The sequence below is a fragment of the Crocuta crocuta genome, unplaced genomic scaffold (assembly GCF_008692635.1).
Source record: "Crocuta crocuta isolate KB4526 unplaced genomic scaffold, BGI_CrCroc_1.0 scaffold124, whole genome shotgun sequence".
Classification (NCBI taxonomy): domain Eukaryota; kingdom Metazoa; phylum Chordata; class Mammalia; order Carnivora; family Hyaenidae; genus Crocuta; species Crocuta crocuta.
In genome coordinates, this window is record NW_027551573.1 from 8,306,009 (window position 1) to 8,325,514 (window position 19,506).

At 40.7% G+C, this 19,506-nt stretch overlaps 1 protein-coding gene and 1 pseudogene across 1 annotated transcript in view; one reads left to right on the forward strand and one right to left on the reverse strand.

Annotated features, from left to right (window-relative positions):
• TENT4B (terminal nucleotidyltransferase 4B) overlaps positions 1-19,501 on the reverse strand; it is a gene marked incomplete at its 5' end in the record, with an annotated part of 67,471 nt that extends 47,970 nt beyond the window's left edge. The window contains one exon of the mRNA XM_077751294.1: positions 19,248-19,501. Within this exon, the coding sequence (XP_077607420.1) occupies positions 19,248-19,501 (254 nt within the window). The remainder of the gene's footprint in view (positions 1-19,247) is intronic.
• Positions 7,480-7,867, forward strand: LOC144221016 (small ribosomal subunit protein uS8 pseudogene; annotated as a pseudogene).
• Positions 19,502-19,506: the final 5 nt, after the last annotated feature.

A 19,506-nucleotide genomic window follows, 5' to 3' on the forward strand; every position in this document is an offset into this window, starting at 1 on the left:
AATCGGTAACAAAAAACTGAAAAATACCAAAATACAATATTTGGAGATTAAACACATGATACTTGGGGATTAAATAAAACATAGGTCAACGAAGAAATCTCAAGTGGTCTCTAACCACATGAAAACACGACTTTGCAAAAACTGTGGAATACAGAGAAAGCAGCACTTAGAGAAAATAATGTATAGCACTGAATGCAATTATTAGAAAAGACGACAGATCTAAAAATCTAAGAATCTAAGTTTCTACCTAATGGAACTAGAAAAAATGTGCATATTAAATTCAAAGTAAGAGCAAGAAAATAAAGTTGGAGCGGAAATCAATAAAAATAAGATCAACAGAGAAAAATCAATGAAACCAAAGGTGATTCTTTGAAAAGACCAATAAAACTGATAAATCTCTAGCCAGATTAATTGAGGAGAAAAAAGAGAAGACACAAATTACTATTATCAGAAATGAAAGAACGGCCATTACTACTAAGCCTAGGGACACTAAGAGAATAATAAAGGATTATTAAGAACAACTCTGTGCCCACAAATTAGATAATCTAGATGAAACAGACCAGTTCCTTGAAAGAAACAATCTATCAGAATTTACACAAGGTGAAAAGAACAATCTGAATAGGCCTATATCTACTAAGGAAACTGAATCAATAACTAATAACCTTTTAAAACTAGAAACAGATGTGTTCACTGGTGAACTCTTCCAAAGCTTAAAGGAAGAAATTATCTCAATCCTCTACAATCTCTTCCAGAAAATAGGGGAGAAAATACTGTCTAACTCATTCTATGAGGCAAGCATTACCCTAATCCCCAAACCAGACAAACACATTAGAAAAGAACTACAGACCAATAGCTCTCATTAACACAGATGTAAAAATCCTGAACAAAATATTGGTGGACTAAATCAAACAATGTACAAAAAAAATTTATCCACCATGACCAAACAGGATTTATTTCAGGTATGCAAGTCTGGTTCAAGATTCAAAAATAAATATATGCAATCCATTATACATCAATAGATTAATGAAAAAAAAATCCTATGATCCTATCAATAGACACAGAAAAAGCATTTGAAAAAATCCAACACCAAGTTGAAATTCTCAACAAACTGAAAACAAAGGGAAAGTTTCTCAACTTGATAAAGAACATATACAAAAATCATACAGCTGACATCATACTAAATGATGAGAAATTAGATGCCTTCCTGCTAAGATTAGAAACAAGGAAAGATGTCCACTCTTACCACTTTTTAAAAAAAATTTTTAAATCTTAATTTTTGAGAGAGGGAGAGAGAGAGCAAGCAGGTGAGGAACATCCAAAGCAGGCTCTAGGCTCTGAGCTGTCAGCACAGGGCCCGATGTGGGGCTTGAACTCATGAGTTCATGACTTGAGCCAAAGTCAGATGCTTAAGTGACTGAGCCACCCAGGCGCCCCTCATTCTCACCACTTTTATTCAACATCATATTGGAAGTCTTAGCGGATGCAATAATACAAGGAGAAGTGTACAGACTGGGAAGGAAAAAATAAAACTGCCTTTGTTTGCTGATGACACGATGATCTATGTAGAAAACCCAAAGAAACAATAAAAAAAAAATCCCTGGAATTAATGAACCATTAAGGTTTCATGATACAAGGTTAATAAACAAAATTCAATTGCTTTTTGTTATATACCAACAATAAACAACTGGAACTTGAAATTTAAAATGCAATACCATTTACATCAGCATCCCCAAAAAAGCAGACATACTTAGGTATAAATCTAACAACATTTGTGTAAGATCTCTATGAAGGAAACCACAAAACTCTAATGAAAGAAATCAAAGAAGGTCTAAAGAAATGGAAAACAATTCCAGGTACATGGATAGGAATCAAGATGTCACTGTCATTTCTTCCCAACTGTATCTACAGATGCAATGAAATCCCAATCAAAATTCCAGCAAGACTATTTTGTGTATTATCAATAAACTGATTCTAAAATTTATATGGGAAGGTAAAAGATCCAGAATAACTAATACAACCTGGAAGAACAAATTTGGAGGACTGTCACTACCTGACTTCCAAGACTTACTATAAAACTAATCAAACAAAAACACAACAAAACAAAGTAATCAAGACAGTGTGGTACTGGCCAAAGAAAAGACAAATAGTTTATAACAGAATAGAGAGCCCAGGGGTGTGGCTCAGTCAACTGAGTGTCTGATTCCTGATTTCAGCTCAGGTCATATCTCATGGTTTGTGAGTTCAAGCCTCATATTGGGCTCTGCGCTGACAGTAAGACTGCTTGGAACTCTCTCTCCCCTTCTCTCTGTTCCTCCCTTGCTTGTGGTTCCTCTCTTTCAAAATAAATAAGTAAACTTAAAAAAAAAAAAAAAGAATAGAGAGTCCAGAATGAGACCTACACAAAATATAGTCTACTGATCTTTGACAAAGGAGCAAAGGCAATAAAAGGGAGAAAAGATGGTCTTTTTACCATGATGACAAAAGAACTGGACATTCACATGCAAAAAAATGAGTCTAGACACAGATACTCCACCTTTCATAAAAACGAACTCAAAATGGATCACACTAAATGTAAAACACCAAACTATAAAATTCCTAGAACATAAAGAGAAAATCTAGGTGACCTTGTGTTTAGCAATGACTTTTCAGACATAATACTGAAAGCACAATCCATGAAAGAAAGTATTGCCAAGGTGGATATCCCTAAAAGTAAAAACTTCTGTTTTACAAAAGACACTCTCAAGAGAATGAAAAAGCAAGTCACAGACTGAGAAAATTTTTACAGAATACATATTGATAGAGGATTGGTGTCCAAAATACACAAAGAACTCTTAAAACTCAACAGTAAGACAATAACCCAATTTTAAAAACCAAGACCTGAGCAAACACCTCACCAAAGAATATACAGAGGCAAATAAGCATATGAAAAGATACTCAACATCCTACGTCATTAGGGAACTGCAAATTAAAATGAAATACCACTATACACGCATCAGACTGGCCAAAACCCAGAACACTGACAACATCAAATGCTAGCAAACATGTGGGATGGCAGAAACTCACTCACTGCTGGTAGGAACATAAAATAGTACAGTCAGTTTGGCAGTTTCTTAAAAAACTAAACATGTTCTTACCATACGATCCAGCAATCTTCCTCCTCGGCATTTACCCAAATGAGCTGAAAACTGATGCACACACAAAAACCTGCGTACAGATGTTTTATTCATAATTGCCAAAACCTGGAACCACCAAGCTATCGTTCAATAGGTGCCTGGTTACATAAATGGTATTACATCCATACAATGGAGTACTATTCAGCAATAAAAAAATAAATAAAAGTAAAGGTAAACAAAGAGCTACCAAGCCAGGGAAAAGATATGGAGGAAGCCTAATTTCATATAAGCGAATGTAGACACGTACTGCATGATTCCAACGACATGACATTCTAGAAAATGTAAAACTGTGAAGACAGTAAAAAGATCAGTGACTGCCAGGGGCCCAGGGAGAGGGAAGAATGAACAGGTGAAGCACAGAAGAATTTTAAGACCGTAAAACCACCCTGTACGATGCTGTAACGATGAATACATGTCATTATACATTTGCCAAAGCCTCCCAGACGTACACAACACAGACTGAATTGTCACATGAAACCATGGACTTCAACTGTAATGCATCGATATATGGCTCATCAACCATAACAAACGAGATAGTAATTATAGTAGAAATGGGATAGAGTAGGGAGGTGAGGGAGTATGAGGATTCCGGACTTTCTGCTCAACTGTTCTGTAAATATAAACATGCTCGGGGGCACCTGCGTGGCTCAGCTGGTTAAGTGTCCGACTTTGGCTCACGTCATGATCTTGCGGTTCATGGGTTCAAGCCCTGGGCCGGGTTCTGCACTGACAGCGCAGAGCCTGCTTAGGACCCTCTGTCTCCCTCTCTCTGCCCATCCTACTCAGGTGTGCACACATGCTCTCTCTCAAAAACAAATAAACATTTCAAAAAAGGCTCAAAAACAAATTCTAATACACACACACACACACACACACACACACACACACACACATATGCCTTGTGCTGGAGAAAAAAAGAGAGGAACAGCTACTTCAGGATAGAAAAGTCCTTGACTACCTCTGTGTTGCCCAGGCCTCAGAGATGACTTTCTGTAAGACTTCCCCCCAAGGGACTACCACAAACTCCTAAGGAAGCTGAAGCCACACTGTGACCCGGGGACTGGGTTCTGGTCATCATCGGGGAGCCTTCTTTTACAGAGGCCATGTAGTTTGTTTTTTTTTTTTTTTTACAAATAGTTTATTGTCAATGTAGTTTTTTTTTTTAAACAGCTGCCGCCAGGCTTGCTCTGTGGTTTTTATACATAAATAGTGGCTTTTAAAATAAATATTTGATTGGGGGGGGGAGGAATCAGTTAATTTACTACCGGTAGGAATCCTTCCTATAATGCTGTATGGGTTACATTAGCCGGAGGGGAGGAATGATTCACATGAAGGTTGAAGCATACTAACACAAGAGGAAGAAACATAATCCAAGTTTAATTTTCAAGGACAAATAAATGTGTTACTCCTGGTTGCTGGTGTTCGGGCTGTGAGAACTCTGTCTCCTAAGCAGAAGCTGATAGGCCACTAGACCCATCGCGGCTTTCTTCAGCTAACACAAGCTGAAAGCAAAGGTCAGGTACGGCTGCGGGTAAAGGGCTCCCTGGCCAGTCCCAGCCACCAACCGATGGCCCGGCGCAGCTCACTCCCGGGAGAATCAGTGCTTTTCCCACACACCCCGCACTAGTCAGCCCAAAGCCATTTCAGCTTTTTGCAAGCAGCCCACATGCTTCTCTCTGCTCATTAACAGAACCAGTTAGAAGTTAGATCCCCTCTTCTCACTCCTATCCTGTGTCCCCTATAAGAACTGTACCCTCACGTTAAATAACCAAATAGCTGAGAAGGAAAAGTTTCTCCCTTTTGGGAGTATTCCAGCTGAGAACTGATAAAGGTTCAAGAAAATAAAACTATCACAGCTTTACAACCCTAACAATGAATTGGTACATATAAACAATGATCATTAATGGCTACTAATACCACAAAAGGAGAGACACTCAGACATTATGTATCTTCTGGGAAAAGTACAGGTCATCATCTATGAAGTATACTTGCAAAAAAAAAAACCACCATAAATATGCCTCTAGATCTAATGACAAATTTATAGAAAATACAGGAAGACAAAGGAACATATTAAATCGACACCATAGGAATGCAATCAGCAAAACTCAGCAGAAAAGTCTACAGGAAAAACAACTCAACATCTCCAACAAATCAATTAATGAGGGAAAACAGATGGCAGAGAACAATGTAGTTCAAAAGGCATTTCAACCAGGGCACCTTGATGGCTCAGTGGGTTGAGCATCGAACCCTTGATTTCCACTCAGGTCATGATCTCACAGTTTGTGGGATCGGGCCCTGTGTCGGGCTCTATGTTGACAGCATGGAGCCTGCTTGGAAGTCTCTGTCTGTTTGTCCCCCGGCTCGCACATGCTCTCTCGCTCGCTCGCTCTCAAAATCAATAAACAAACACTTAAAAAAAAAATGAAGGCATTTCAACCAACAGCAATGAAAACATGTGGATTCTGATTTTAACCAGCAAAAAAACAATTATGGCACAACTGGGGAAACACGAACATTGGATATTTGATGCAACTAAGGAATTAGTTAACTAATTAACATTAGTTAATTTGCTTAGGTGTAATCATGGTATTCTGATTATGGTTTCTTTTTAAGTCCTTACCTAGAGACATATACAGAAACATTTATACAGAATGATGTGACACTTGGAATTCGCTCCAAAGTAATGTGGGTTGCGAATGAATGCAGGGTGGGCTGGTGAAGTAGGTGGGTCCACAGGCTAATCACTGCTAAAGCTGCATGGGCATACATGGAGGTTCATTATTCTGTTCTCTCCACCTCCATATTGCTTGTAACTTTCCACGGTAAGTAGATTTTACCAAATTAATTGGAATAATTTCAGATCCCAAAATTCCTTGAGGTCAATCGTCATAGTAGAGCCTGTTGACTACCTCAACTATGCTAAATACTATACAGCCAACTTGTCCTTTTAGAGCTCACGATCTGAAACCAATACAATCAGGGGCGCCTGGGTGGCTTAGTCGGTTAAGCGTCCGACTTTCGCTTAGGTCATGATTTCGCGGTTCGTGGGTTCGAGCCCTGCGTCGGGCTCTGTGCTGACTGCCAGCTCAGAGCCTGGAGCCTGTTTCAGTCTGTGACTCCCTCTCTCTCTGACCCTCCCCTGCTCACGCTGTCTCTCTCTCTCTCCTAGAAATAAATAAAACATTAAAAAAAATTAAAAAAGAAACCAATACAATCAGTTTTTCTTTTCCAACCCTCCACAACCTAACTGATCTTTCAAAACATAAGCAGAAGTCTCCAGTCAATGCTTGCCCTTACTTCACTAGTCAAAAGCAACCTCTCCATCTCATGCACTGACTATCCAACCAGACCACAATTTTCCAGAAGGCAAGGAATATGTTTTACTGTCATTACTTCTCACAAAAAGTCTAGCACAATAGCTTGCACACACAGCAGTTGATTATCCAACCAAAAAATGTGTGGATCAGTTCTGGCCTGTGCAGAGATGAGTGGCAAAACCAACAAGTAATATAACACCAGAAGCAGAGGGCACATTTACACATTCTACAGATCATGAAGAATGAATGGACCCACGGTGGTAGATCCCAATGATGGAAAACTACTCGACATTACAAAGTAACAACAATATTACGCACAAGAGTATGGATGAATCTCAAAAACATTGTAGTAAAAGAAAGAACTCAGGCACCAGAGGCTACAGAGTATAAACTGTTCTTTTATACAAAATCCTAGGAAAAGCAAGTAGTTGCTTCGGACAAAAGATGAGGTAATGGGACGTGCTGTAAGAGCATCGGGGTCCTTTTTCAGTGATGGAAATGTCCTACATCTGTTCCTGTATCTTGCCTGTTATACTTACACAACTATATATACTTGCCCAAAGTCCCCAAACTGTAGAATTAAAATGGGTGACTTTTGGGGCACCTGGGTGGCTCGGTAGACTGAGCATCCAACTTCGGCTCAGGTCATGATCTCACAGTCTGTGAGTTCATGCCCTGCACTGGGCTCCGTGCTGACAGCTCAGAGCCTGGAGCCCGCTTTGGATTCTGTGACTCCCTCTCTCTCTGTACCTCCCCCACTCAAGCTCTGTCTCTGTCTCTCTCTCTCAAAATTAATAAATAATAAAAAAAATTTTAATGGGTGACTTTTATGATAAATCATGCCCTAAAGAAACCATTTAAAAATCATAAAGCTATATTTAAAAATTATAAATATTTACAATAGGACAGACCAAGAACTCTTACAAATTAGTAAGACAGACATAAAAGAAAGCTAGGCAATGCTCTTTCTGCCATCTTTCTGTGCCGCCATAATGGTGTGCATGAATGTCGCAGACAATGCTCTCAAGAGCATGAACAATGCTAAAAGGAGAGGCACACGCCGGGTAGGCCATGCTCCAAAGTTATCGCCCAGTTTCTAACTGTGATGATGAAGCATGGTAACACTGGCGAATTTGAAATCACTGATGATCACAGAACTGGGAAAACTGTTGTGAACCTCACAGGCAGGTTAAACAATGTGGAGTGATCTGCCCCAGATTTGATGCACAGCTCAAAGATCTAGAAAAACTGCAGAATGATTCGCTCCTGTCCCACCTGTTTGGTTTTACTGCACTGACTACCTTAGTTGGCATCATGGACTATGAAGAAGCAGGATGAAAACACAAAGGAGAGAAAATCCTGGGATTTTTTTTCTAGGGATGTAATACATAAGCACAAATGAAGTGCCTCAATGGAGAAGGAAGGAAGGAAGGAAAGAAGGAAGGAAGGAAGCAAGCTAGGCAAAGCAAGGGAAGGGCGCCTGGGTGGCTCAGTCAATTAAATGCTCGACTTTAACTCAGGTCTTGATCCCACAGTTCATGAGTTCCAGCCTCACGTGGGGCTCTCTACTGTCAGCACGGAGCCCACTTCAGATCCTCTGTCTCCTTTTCTCTCTGCCCCTCCCCCACTCACACTCTGTCTCTCCTCTCTCTCAAAAATAAACAAACATAAAAATGTTTTTAAAGAGAGGCACGTCGGTGGCTCAGTTGGTTGAGCTTTCCAATTCGGCTCAGGTCATGATCTCGCAGTTCATGAATTCGAGCCCCACACCAGGCTCACTGCTGTCAACTCGTCAGCACAGAGCCGGCTTCCAATCCTCTATCCCCCTCTCTGCCCAACCTTCTGCTTGCGCTCTCCCCAAAAATAAATAAATGTATTTTTTAAAAGGTGAAAAACAGAAAAGAAACAAAGCCAGGCAAGGGAAATAAGAAATTCAAACAAAATAATACATAGCCAATTAATGTGAAGGTATGTATAAATTAAATCAGTAAAATACTATTTTTCCCCATAAAATTGGCAAAAATTGTTTTGTTTTGATTTTAATTATTTAATATTTAGCACTAAGAGGGTTTAGGGGATACTGGGACTCTTGAACACGGCTGATATAAGGGTACACTGGCCCAATCTTTCCACAAGAAAGGGTGCAAAAGCCTTATAAGATACAAACACCCTCCAGTCTAAAATTACATGTCAAGACAATTCACAGAGAAAGAATCGTCTTTAACCCATGGTACTAAAACTGGATCTCCACAGGCAAAAGACTGAAGCCGGATCTCTACCTCATACCATGTATGAAAAATAAACTCAAAATGGATCTAAGACCTAAATGTGGGGGTCGGCAGAACACGCAACTCTTGGGGGTGCCTGGGTGGCTCAGTCAGTTAAGTGTCCCACTCTTGATTTCAGTTCAGGTCATGATCCCAGGGTCGGTCCCACACTGGGCAGAACCCACATCAGGCAGAACCCACATCAGGCTCAGCATGGAGCCTACTTCAGATTCTCCCTTCCTCCAGCCCTCTCCTCTGCTCAATGCTTTCTCTAAAAACTAAAAAATAAATAAAAAATAAAATATTAAGAACATGGAGCTCTTGATCTCAGGGTCGTGACTTTGAGCCCCATGCTGGGCAGAGAAATTACTTAAAAAAATAAATGAAATTAAAAAAAAAAAAAAAAGGCCTAAATGTAAGAGCTAAAATTGTAAGACTCCTGTTAGTAAACATGGGGTTAATTTTCGTGATCTTGGATTAGGCAGTGGTGTGACGCCTAAAGCACAAGCAAGAGAAAAAATAATATAATAGATAAATTGGAATTCATAAAGTAGAAAAAAAAACCCTCTGCACTTCAAAGAACACTATCAAGAAAGTAAAAAGACAATCCACAGAAAGGGTAAAGTACCTGCAAATCATTTATCTAATAAAGGTCTAATAACTAGAATATATTACGAACTCTTACAACTCAACAAAAAGACAACCCAATTAAAAAAAATAAACTATAAAAGCACATGAAAAGACATTAACCATTAGTTTTTGGCAATGCAAATCAAAACCACACTGAGATACTACTTAATACCCACTAGGAGGGCCATAATCAAAAACACAGATAATGAAATAAACTGACAAAAATATGGAGAAACTGGAAACTTCTTACATTGCTGGTGGGAACAAAAAACTGTTAACGGCTGTTTTATATGATCCAGCAATTCCACTGCTAGGTATTTACCGGAGAAATAGAAACATATGTCCACATGGAAACTTGTACATAAATGTCCATAGTAGCACTATTTGTAATAGCCAAAAAGTGGAAACAATCCCATTACCCCTCACATGATACATGGATACACAAAATGTGGTAGATTATAAAATGGATTATTCAGCCACAAAAAGGAAATGAAATACTGACACATGCTACACACAACATGATGGAACTATGAGAACATTACACGAAGTAAAAGCAGCTAGACACAAAAAGTCACAGATGATAGGATTCTATTCCTTTTATTTAAGGACTTTTTAAAGTTTGTTTATTTATTTTGAGAGAGAGAACAGGGGAGGGGCAGAGCGAGAGGTAGAGAGAACCCAAGCAGGCTCGACATGGGCCCAACCCTGACACGGGGCTCAATCAAGCTTGGCTCATGACCTGAGCCAAGATCACGAGTCAGACACTTAACTGACTGAGCCATCAAGGCAAACCAGTATGATTCCTTTCTCATGAAATGTTCAGAATAATAAATCCATAGCGAAAGAAGGTCTGTAGGAGTTTGTCAGGGGCTGAGGATGAAGGGTAGAGTGGAGACTGATAATAGGTATGGAGTGTCTTCCTGGGGTAATGAAAATGTTCCGGAATTAGGTAATGGTGACAGTTACACTAACCTGTGTTATTCTAAAAACCCCCAAACTGTACACTTTAATAGGGTGAATGTAAGTTACATCTCAGTTAAAATAGTAGAAAATAAAAAAAATAATCCTGTCTGGAGCAAAAGCTCATCTAAAAACATGACTTTTAGGGGCACCTGGGTGGCTCAGTCAGTTGAGCGTCCAACTTCAGCTCAGGTCATGATCTCATGGCTTGTGAGTTCGGCCCGTGTGGGGCTCTGGGCTAACAGCTCAGAGCCTGGAGACTGTTTTGGATTCTGTGTCTCCCTCGCTCTATCTGCCCCTTTCCCACTCAATCTGTCTCTCAAAAATATACAGAAAACATTAAAATGAATAAAACATTAAAAGAAAAATTTTAATGTGATTTTTATAAAAAACAAAAAATTGCAAACAAAGTAAATGTCCGACTGGGGATCAGTGAAATAAACTAAGGTGTGTTAAATCAATGGAATACCATGCCCACACACAGCAGGTACACAGAGTCCTACTAAAAGTAATGAGGTATTAAAAATGCCTTAGAAATAAATTTTATGTGAAAGATGTTTGTCCTATTAATAATTTTTTTTCAGTCAAAAAAAGTATGCCCACAATATTCTAATGCCCTTTTTCCAAAGAAGAAAACAAACAATCTTAGGGTAAAACCAGTTCTAATTTCTAGCCTCCAGATTGTGAGAGAATAAATTTTTGTTATTTAAAACAATTTTTTTTTAATTCTTTGCACTGAAAAAAATTTTTAAGTATACTCACAATAGAAACCCATATTAATAAAAAGAAAAAAGGAAATATATGTATACATACTCTAAATATTTTAAAAATACATAATATACAGGGGCACCTGGGTGGCTTAGTCGGTTAAGCGTCTGACTTTCGCTTAGGTCATGATCTCGCGGTTCGTGGGTTCGAGCCACGCGTCGGGCTCTGTGCTGACTGCCAGCTCAGAGCCTGGAGCCGGTTTCAGAGTCTGTGTCTCCCTCTCTCTCTGACCCTCCCCTGCTCACACTGTCTCTCTCTCTCTCCTAGAAATAAATTAAAAAAAAAAAAAACATAATATACAGATAAATATTTTTAAAATATTCACACCAAAATGTTAACAGTAGTTATATCCTGGCAATACTATTATGGAAGTTATTTTTTTACTTCTTTGGTTTAGGTGTATTTTCTAGTTTCTTGACAATTAGTATTAACTAGTAGCATTTAAACTATATGTTGATTTTATTTATTTTTAAATGTTTTTTATTTTTGAGAGAGAGACAAAAAGAGGGAGAAGGGGCAGAGAGAAGAGGGGGACAGAGGATCCAGAGGATCCAAAGCAGGCTCCGTGCTGACAGCACAGAGCCAATACAGGGCTCCAGCTCATGAACCGTGAGATCATGACCGAAGCCAAAGTTGGAGGCGCCACCGACTGAGCCACCCAGGTGCTCCTATATGTTGATTTCAAAAACAAGTATTTTAAAGGGCAGTGGTATTAACACCTCATACAAAGAAGAAAGGAAAGGTCAAAAAACTAATTTCGAGGAATAAAGATATCAAAATTCCAAATGTCAGACATTAAATCCCAATCATTGGAAAGTAACTTTTAAACCACTACTGCCATGATCTTAATGAATTCTTATTCCTGCTCTGGCAGAAATTTATAACACTTGACTTTACTGAAAGTAAATTTTGATTTTGGCAAAATCAAAACAGTAAGGGAAAAATGAGGGACCAGGTCCCAGATCTAGTCCAGAAAATTGTTCTGATGAAACACAGCTTACTCTAGGATAAATCTGAAGATATTCACTCTACACAATCTGAACGCATTGCTCAGATATAAAAATACTATAGAGAAACTTCACCACTGGGGTGCCCAGGGGGCTCAGTTGGTTAAGTGTCCAACTTTAGCTCAGGTCATGATCTCACGGTTCATGAGTTCGAGCTCCACATTGGGCTCTGTGCTGACAGCTTGGAGGCTGGAGCCCTCTTTGGATTCTGTGTCTCCCTCTCTCTCTGCCTCTCCCCGCCTCTCCCCCACTCACACTCTGTCTCTCTCTAATATAAAATGAACATTAAGAAAATATTTTTAAAAAAGAAAAACTTCACCATCAACAACAAAACCACCACTAAAAACTCCCCAAAATATAGCCAAGCCAACAGAAAATAAAGCTTACTCTCAACATATGAAAGGACAGGACTCTAAATTTGGAAGTCAACTCTGCAGTTGTTGTCATGTTTACATTTTTTTAATGAAAATATAGCTCTGCTTCATACTAGTTTCTAAGAAAAAGCAACATGTAAAGGAAACACTGCAAAGTACTTCAAAGACAAAGAAAAAGATAAAATGAGTTCTACTTAAAATTGTTTAATTAAGGACATTCCCAATACTGCCAACAAGTTTTTAAACAAAAATTCAAGTTAAAATTAGGTGAGGTTATTTGTGAGGTTAATATGATAAAAAACACAATTAACCATCACTACCTATAGCAGAACAGGTAAAATAAAAAAGTGATAACACTCATTGCTGGCAAGGATGCAGATAAACTGGATCTCACAGGGCTGGTAGGGATGCAATATAATACAAAACTGTAAAAGAGAGTTTAGCAGTTTCTTTTAAAACTAAGTATGTACTGGGGCACCTGGGTGGCTTAGTCGGTTGGGCGTCCGACTTTCGCTTAGCTCACGATCTCGCAGTTCGTGGGTTCGAGCCCCGCGTCGGGCTCTGTGCTGACTGCCAGCTCAGAGCCTGGAGCCTGTTTCAGAGTCTGTGACTCCCTCTCTCTCTGACCCTCCCCTGCTCACGCTGTCTCTCTCTCTCTCCTAGAAATAAATAAAACATTAAAAAAAAAAAAAAAAGTAAGTATGTACTTACCATATGACCCAGCACTTTTAGGCATTTACCCCATCCCCACCCCAATGAAACCTTATGTTCACATAAAAATATGTTTGTGAATATTTATAGCAGCTTTATCTATAACAGCCCAAAACTGGAAACTCTTCACGTTATGGCCTTCAATGGGTGAATCATTAAACAAACAGTGGTACATCCACCCTTTGGAATACTACTCAACATTAAAAAGGAATGAACTATTAATACATGAAACAATTTGGATAGATCTCCGAGGAATTATGGTAAGAGGAAAAAAGCCAAAGTAACATACTGTGTAATTCCATTTATCTAACATTTTCAAAATGACAAAATTAGAGAGATGGAGAGCAGATTGCTCAGGTTGCTCAGGGTTAGAGATGAGGGTGTGTGTGCAAGAGAAAAAAAGGAGTAGCGTGAGGGGTCTTTGGGGTGACAGTACCTTGATCGTGGTGGTGTCACACAAATCTACATGTGATAAAATTGCACAACCCCCCCCCCAACACACACACACAAATGAGTGCATGTAAAACTGGGAAAACCTAAATAAGGCTATGAATTGTAACAATGTCGATTTCCTGGTTTTGCTATGAAACTACAGTTATATAAGATGTTACCACTGCATGAAACTAGGTGAAGGGAACATGGGATCTCTCCGAACTGTTTTTTGCAATTTTCTGTGAATCTGTATTTCAAAATAAAAAGCAAAACAAAACGAAACAAAAAGAAATCAAATGGGGTTATGCATGAGAAGGTTAATATAACAAATAGAAAAATTTAACACAGCATTTAGAACATGTTAAAAGGCTATGCCATGACTCTGACTTTACTGAGTATTTTAATAAATCAACTAATTTGAAAACACCGGTTCTGCAGACTATTCAAACTACTTCAGCAGAGAGAAACTGAAGCTAGAATTCCTGAGGTTAGTTGCCAGATACCATAAGAAATTTCTCTGTATATGATAAGATTTTTTTCAGATTCAAACTGTTCAGGCAAATAAGGAGCCACTGTACAACATAAGCATCTCCATATTGTTTTTTCCCCAAAATCCTTTCCTTCAGTCTCCATATGGCCTAACACCCTTCATATACAAAAGTCTCGTAGATCATCAAGTAACTTGTAGAATGAAAATAGATATATCACCTGCTGTTCGAATCCAAATTAATGTAAAGCCTAGCTCAGGGCCATCCTCAATGTCAATATTCTCTTAGGGGAAAAAAAATGTCCATGTCATGATAAAAACGGTAAAATGAACCTGAAGACTCTGTGGTATCCTGCAGCAGCTGAGTCCCTAGCAAATATCCCTAAGGATAGAAAGAACATTCTACTGGCAGGCCTCTGAATTCCTCAAGCAGGCTCTGAGCTGTCCAGTCAGCTCTGCAGGAAAGAGCAAAGACCAGAGAGTCTCAGACCAGCTGCTGGGAACCAGATTCTAATTCTTCAAATAAGTACCCTCTTACTTGAGGGTGCTTATAGCCCCCTTCAGGATTACTCCACACCTATGTGTGTAAGTGATTAACACATATAGTCTCCAGTGCCGTGGGTGTGATCCTGAAATAGTTCCCTCCACTAACTATTACTCCAACGGATTCAACAGAAGGAAGAATAGAAAGCTGAGTGAAATTACACAACAGCTTGCTTTTCTATTTTCCACAGAAAAAGTGGCTGAAATTTTTCTCAGCTTCAGCAGTATAAGAATATCAAACTACAACCATCTGACCAGTCCTGTATCAGCAAGGGAGCCCTTAAATATTTTTCTCATGGACTCTTCCAGACTCCTAACACTAGGATTTATTAGTAGGGGTTTCACGGAAGAAGTTGTGATATAAGGCCATCTATCACACCGGGACCAGCACTATTCTAACACACACTCCCCTTCCCTGCCTTGGACTTTTCTAGTATCCTCTTCCTATCTTTCCTTTCCTGAAATATATACTACACCTTCTGTGTGAACCGAAGGTAGCCTCCAAAAAGCTCTTATTTACTCACTGGTCTTTTGTTTTTCAACAGCTAGAAACTTAATGGAAGATGAAAAAGATGCCACATCCTGAAACACCAATGATTCCGACAGTTCACTGACCACAGATTTTACACAGAAGATGAGTTGTGGCATGAAGTATCTTAGTTGAACACACTATACCAGTTTTGGGGAGAATCTCAAATATGAACTGCACTGTTAGTATACAATCAACACCAGAGAAAACCTAATGTCTTTTTTTTTCTTCCAAGATTTTATTTAAATTGAAACTAGTTAACACAGAGTGTAGTACTGGTTTCAGGAAAACTTACTGTCTTCTTGAAATCACATTTCAGTACAGAAATGCAGTAAAATCCAAAGACTCGATGATTCTAGTTCACTAGAGAATTACTGTGGGCTACATTTGTGAATGCACAGAAATTAACATAGCAAGCACTTGGAAAAAGGCTTCTAAATTCTGTCATACTCAACCCATGTTAATCTACCTGATCACTTACGTTGGAGCTTAGGATCAACACCACCCCTATTGATCACACAGTGTAGAAATCAGCAGAAAGAGGCCATGATGCCAGGGCTGAAGAAGATGTCAGCATCTTGGACTTACTGTGGTACAGTGCACAATGCACGTGAGAAGGACACGGCCCCACTGCAGTAAAGACTACGCCTTGGCTTGGCCCCCAAATTTCAACTCCCCGCTAGACAGATCCGCCTAAACCCCACTGTATTTTTCACTCTAAATCAACAATCCCATTCTTTATTGGCAATAATAACTGTGACGTTTCCCCACTCTAGTTCAAAGCTGTAGTGTGATTATTTAACCCGGGAGTCAGAATCCTCTCCACCCTCACCTAATAGCACCTCTCACACTCATTCACTCTTTACCAATTCCCATCCCCATCATCGTAGGTCAAGAAATCATTCCTTAAGCCCACATTTCCCAACGGGGTCTTCCTGACATCCCACAGTCAAATTCCTGCTCCAAAACATTATTTTGAACATGTCATCCAAGTCTTGAAAAAAATATAGATCTGGCAGTGCACACGACACAAGCCTATGCTGATGAGCTTGGACAAGCTCCAAGCACCTTCCACAAGAACTTTCTAGACACAGGGGGACTCAGGACCGAGGGCTCTGAATCTCCATAAGTTAACTGCGCTCACTGCTTTTTGTCATGGCTTCTTTCTCCATGGTAATCAACAATTAAATCTTCGAAAAGGGTTTCATGGCTCATTCTCATGGACAACCAGAGCGAGCAGGTGGACTGCTTCCTACACCACAGCCAGCCTTGGAGAATGAGGTCCAAGAAATAGAATAGTGAAAGCTACTTTAAAAAAACGGGGGGTTGGAGAAAAAAAGGAACCCAAGCAAACCCCCTGGGTCTGCAGGTACACAGAGAAGGCCGAGACGGTGAGCTCAGTCGGATTTAACTTTGAAAGAGAAATATGAGGGCTTCAGGATGAAATCCAAATATCATACTCTACATTTGAGAAGTGTCCATCTTAACTACTGACCTAGTGGATATGAGGAAACATATACATAAAAGAAAAAATAACCATAGGCAAGCTATAGCCAGAGCAACGAGGCAAGTACTTCGAGAGTCCAAAGGAAGAACACCACAAGAATCAAGGACCTGGATGTTGGCGAAGTAAGGATTTTGAGCTGTATCTTAGGAGTGTTCAGGGAGTACGCTGACCACTTCGGCTGAGGCAGAGATCACAGAGACCAAAGGTGTGAGAGAGTATATGTATACAGCTGTCCTAAAGTTCAGGTCTGTTGTTCAATGTGCTGTCTTCTCCTCTCCCTACCTGGACTGTCAGCTCAGAGGCCAGGAACCACTACAATTTGTTGACCTGTTAGCTAAATGTCAGTCCCCAAAATTCGGAATGTTAGTAACAGTTTTACTAAATTTAATCTCAGCATGGCATAACATTGAGATGTCGGTGAATTCAGATTTTTAAATACCTGTACTAAAAATAGCAAGACTTCCGGAAAAGTCAAGACATAAGGACCCACAAATCTGAGCAAGAATTTTTAAACACCCAGACACTCTTACAAAAACACTCTTAGGAACTGCCTAATAAAATAGAAACCCTTACTACTGACATCCTCTAAAGGAAAAAGGCAAAAGAATGGAAGGTCTAATGAAGTGATAAACAGTTTTAAAAACAGCTTTACCATCAGTTTTTAAACAGTAATCCATCTGGGAAACGGAAATTCCTCCCCTTCATCCCTTTGGGGGCAATATATTTGAATCAGGAATAAGGACATCCTGCCTCTCCATGAAGTTCAAATGTGAACCTTTTACAGAATCCCCAACATTACACGGCGGGTGGAGGAGAGGACAATTTCTAACCCCTCCAAAAGAAAAGCAGCCGGTATTTTGGATTTATTATCTATCTCTGCTAGACATATACGCACAAGCGTCAGTAAAACGAAACCAGGGAACTCCAGGGTTTTAGTTGACAGTGATTGCTTAACTGGAGCTTTTCCTGTGAAATGAAACTACTAGAACCTTCAAACATCAATTTTCTTGTCACTAAACCACAGGTTTATGCTCCGTCTTGGAAACGCTAACAGGATGGAACCCGTGAGCCTTTTATTAAAACGTGCTGACCATGGAGAGCGCCCTTGAAGCAAGAGAGGACTCAACCCTAAAAGGTTCCCCTCGGGAAAGTGAGGACAGGTTTGACACGTTACCCCCCGCACGCCAGCCCTAAGATGCCGGGCTGCATTTCCCATAAAAGGGGGGAGTTGTAATAGCATGAAGCAGACACCAGCCCACTAGAAGCAGATGAAGCCCACCAACTCATTTTACCCAGACCTCCAAAAAGGTACACAGAGCTGTCTGTGCTTGCCAAAGCAGGGCAGATCTGAATGGGTGAATCTCCAAACACGTCTCACCAAAGATTACTAATGGCAATTTCGTGCGCCTATTGTAGCCCCCAATATAAAACTGGATCTGAAAAATGAAAAGCAGTTTGAAAGCTCATTCTCCATACTCAAGCTACACACACACACACAGCCCCAATTTTTATTTTACAAAATAAAAATGACTCAGTAACCTATTCCAGCACAGGAGCTCTTCTAAAAGGGAAAGCTGGCTGGAAACGTTCCCTGCTTGTGTACACAGTTCACTAGGGATCAGGTAAGATTCCATTTTGTAACTGCTGAACTTTAAACAGAAAGTCATTAATGGTGCAACATTCACTCATTAGCATGAAGTTACCCCCTACAGTGAAAAGCACTGGCTGTATCTGCCCGGATGACAACTTTACAGTGAGAAGCTGGAGCCAAGGACCATGAACTCCTAGAAAGTTCTATCGGCCTCCGAGGAGCTCACCATCTCCACCAGCCTAAACTTAGCTGTCACCTCATTCCTCAAGCCCCAAAAAAAAAAAAAAAAAATCATCGCTAATGCAGGATTTTTTAAGAAAAAAATAAAAGATGGGCAAAAAGGGTCAACAGCAGGCAAAACCTTACAGGGCTGAAATGATTCCTGTTTGGGATTGGGGGAGGGGGAGGAGCTTTCTGGATGTTTCTATTCTTGGCAAGGAAAGCACCTCCAGGTCCTGTACCATCAAATGGCACTAACACGGGAATGTTCTCAGGGAATCAATGATCTGTCCGTGCTGACTGACCGCATCTTGGGGTGGTGGGCTGGTGGGGAGTCAGACCTGGAGGACTGGAGGGGGGGGCGGGATGGTGTATTTGAATGGGGGATGGGAGGAAAGAGTAGATGGGTAAGGGGTCGGGGAAGGTGTGGACTGTTAAGACCGAGAGTGTGGATGACTAAGGGACGTGAGGGGAGAGTGTGGATGGCTGAGGGGATGTCCAGAAAAGGCCTGGAAAGCTGAGGGGGGAGGTGTGCACCGCTACGGAGTGGGGGAAGGTATGAATGGTGGAGGGATGGAGAGATGGCCATTGCCCCCTGAGAACCAGCACCGAAGGCAGGCCGGGGGTGGGGGGTGGCCTCGCCCAGGCTCCCCCCAATCCACCTACTGTGGGCGTGTGCCCGGATGCGCGTATGCAAAGGCCAGGCCACCAGGCCGCAGAGCTACCACTCACCCTACGACTCCCTGGTTGTAGTTCCTCCGCTTCCACGGGGTCCCGCTGTACACGCCCCCGCTGCCGTCCGCCCGGGCGCCCCCCGCGGCCCGCCCTCCGCTGGGCTGCAGCAGGCTGTAGTTGAGTCCGTAGGTGCTAGCCTTATTGTCGCGCTTTCTCTTGTTGCTGCTACCCGAGGCCGGGTCTGCTGGCTCCGCGGCAGGGACGGCGGCGGAGGAGTGTGGGGACGAGGACGCGGAGGGGGACGGGGATGGGGAGG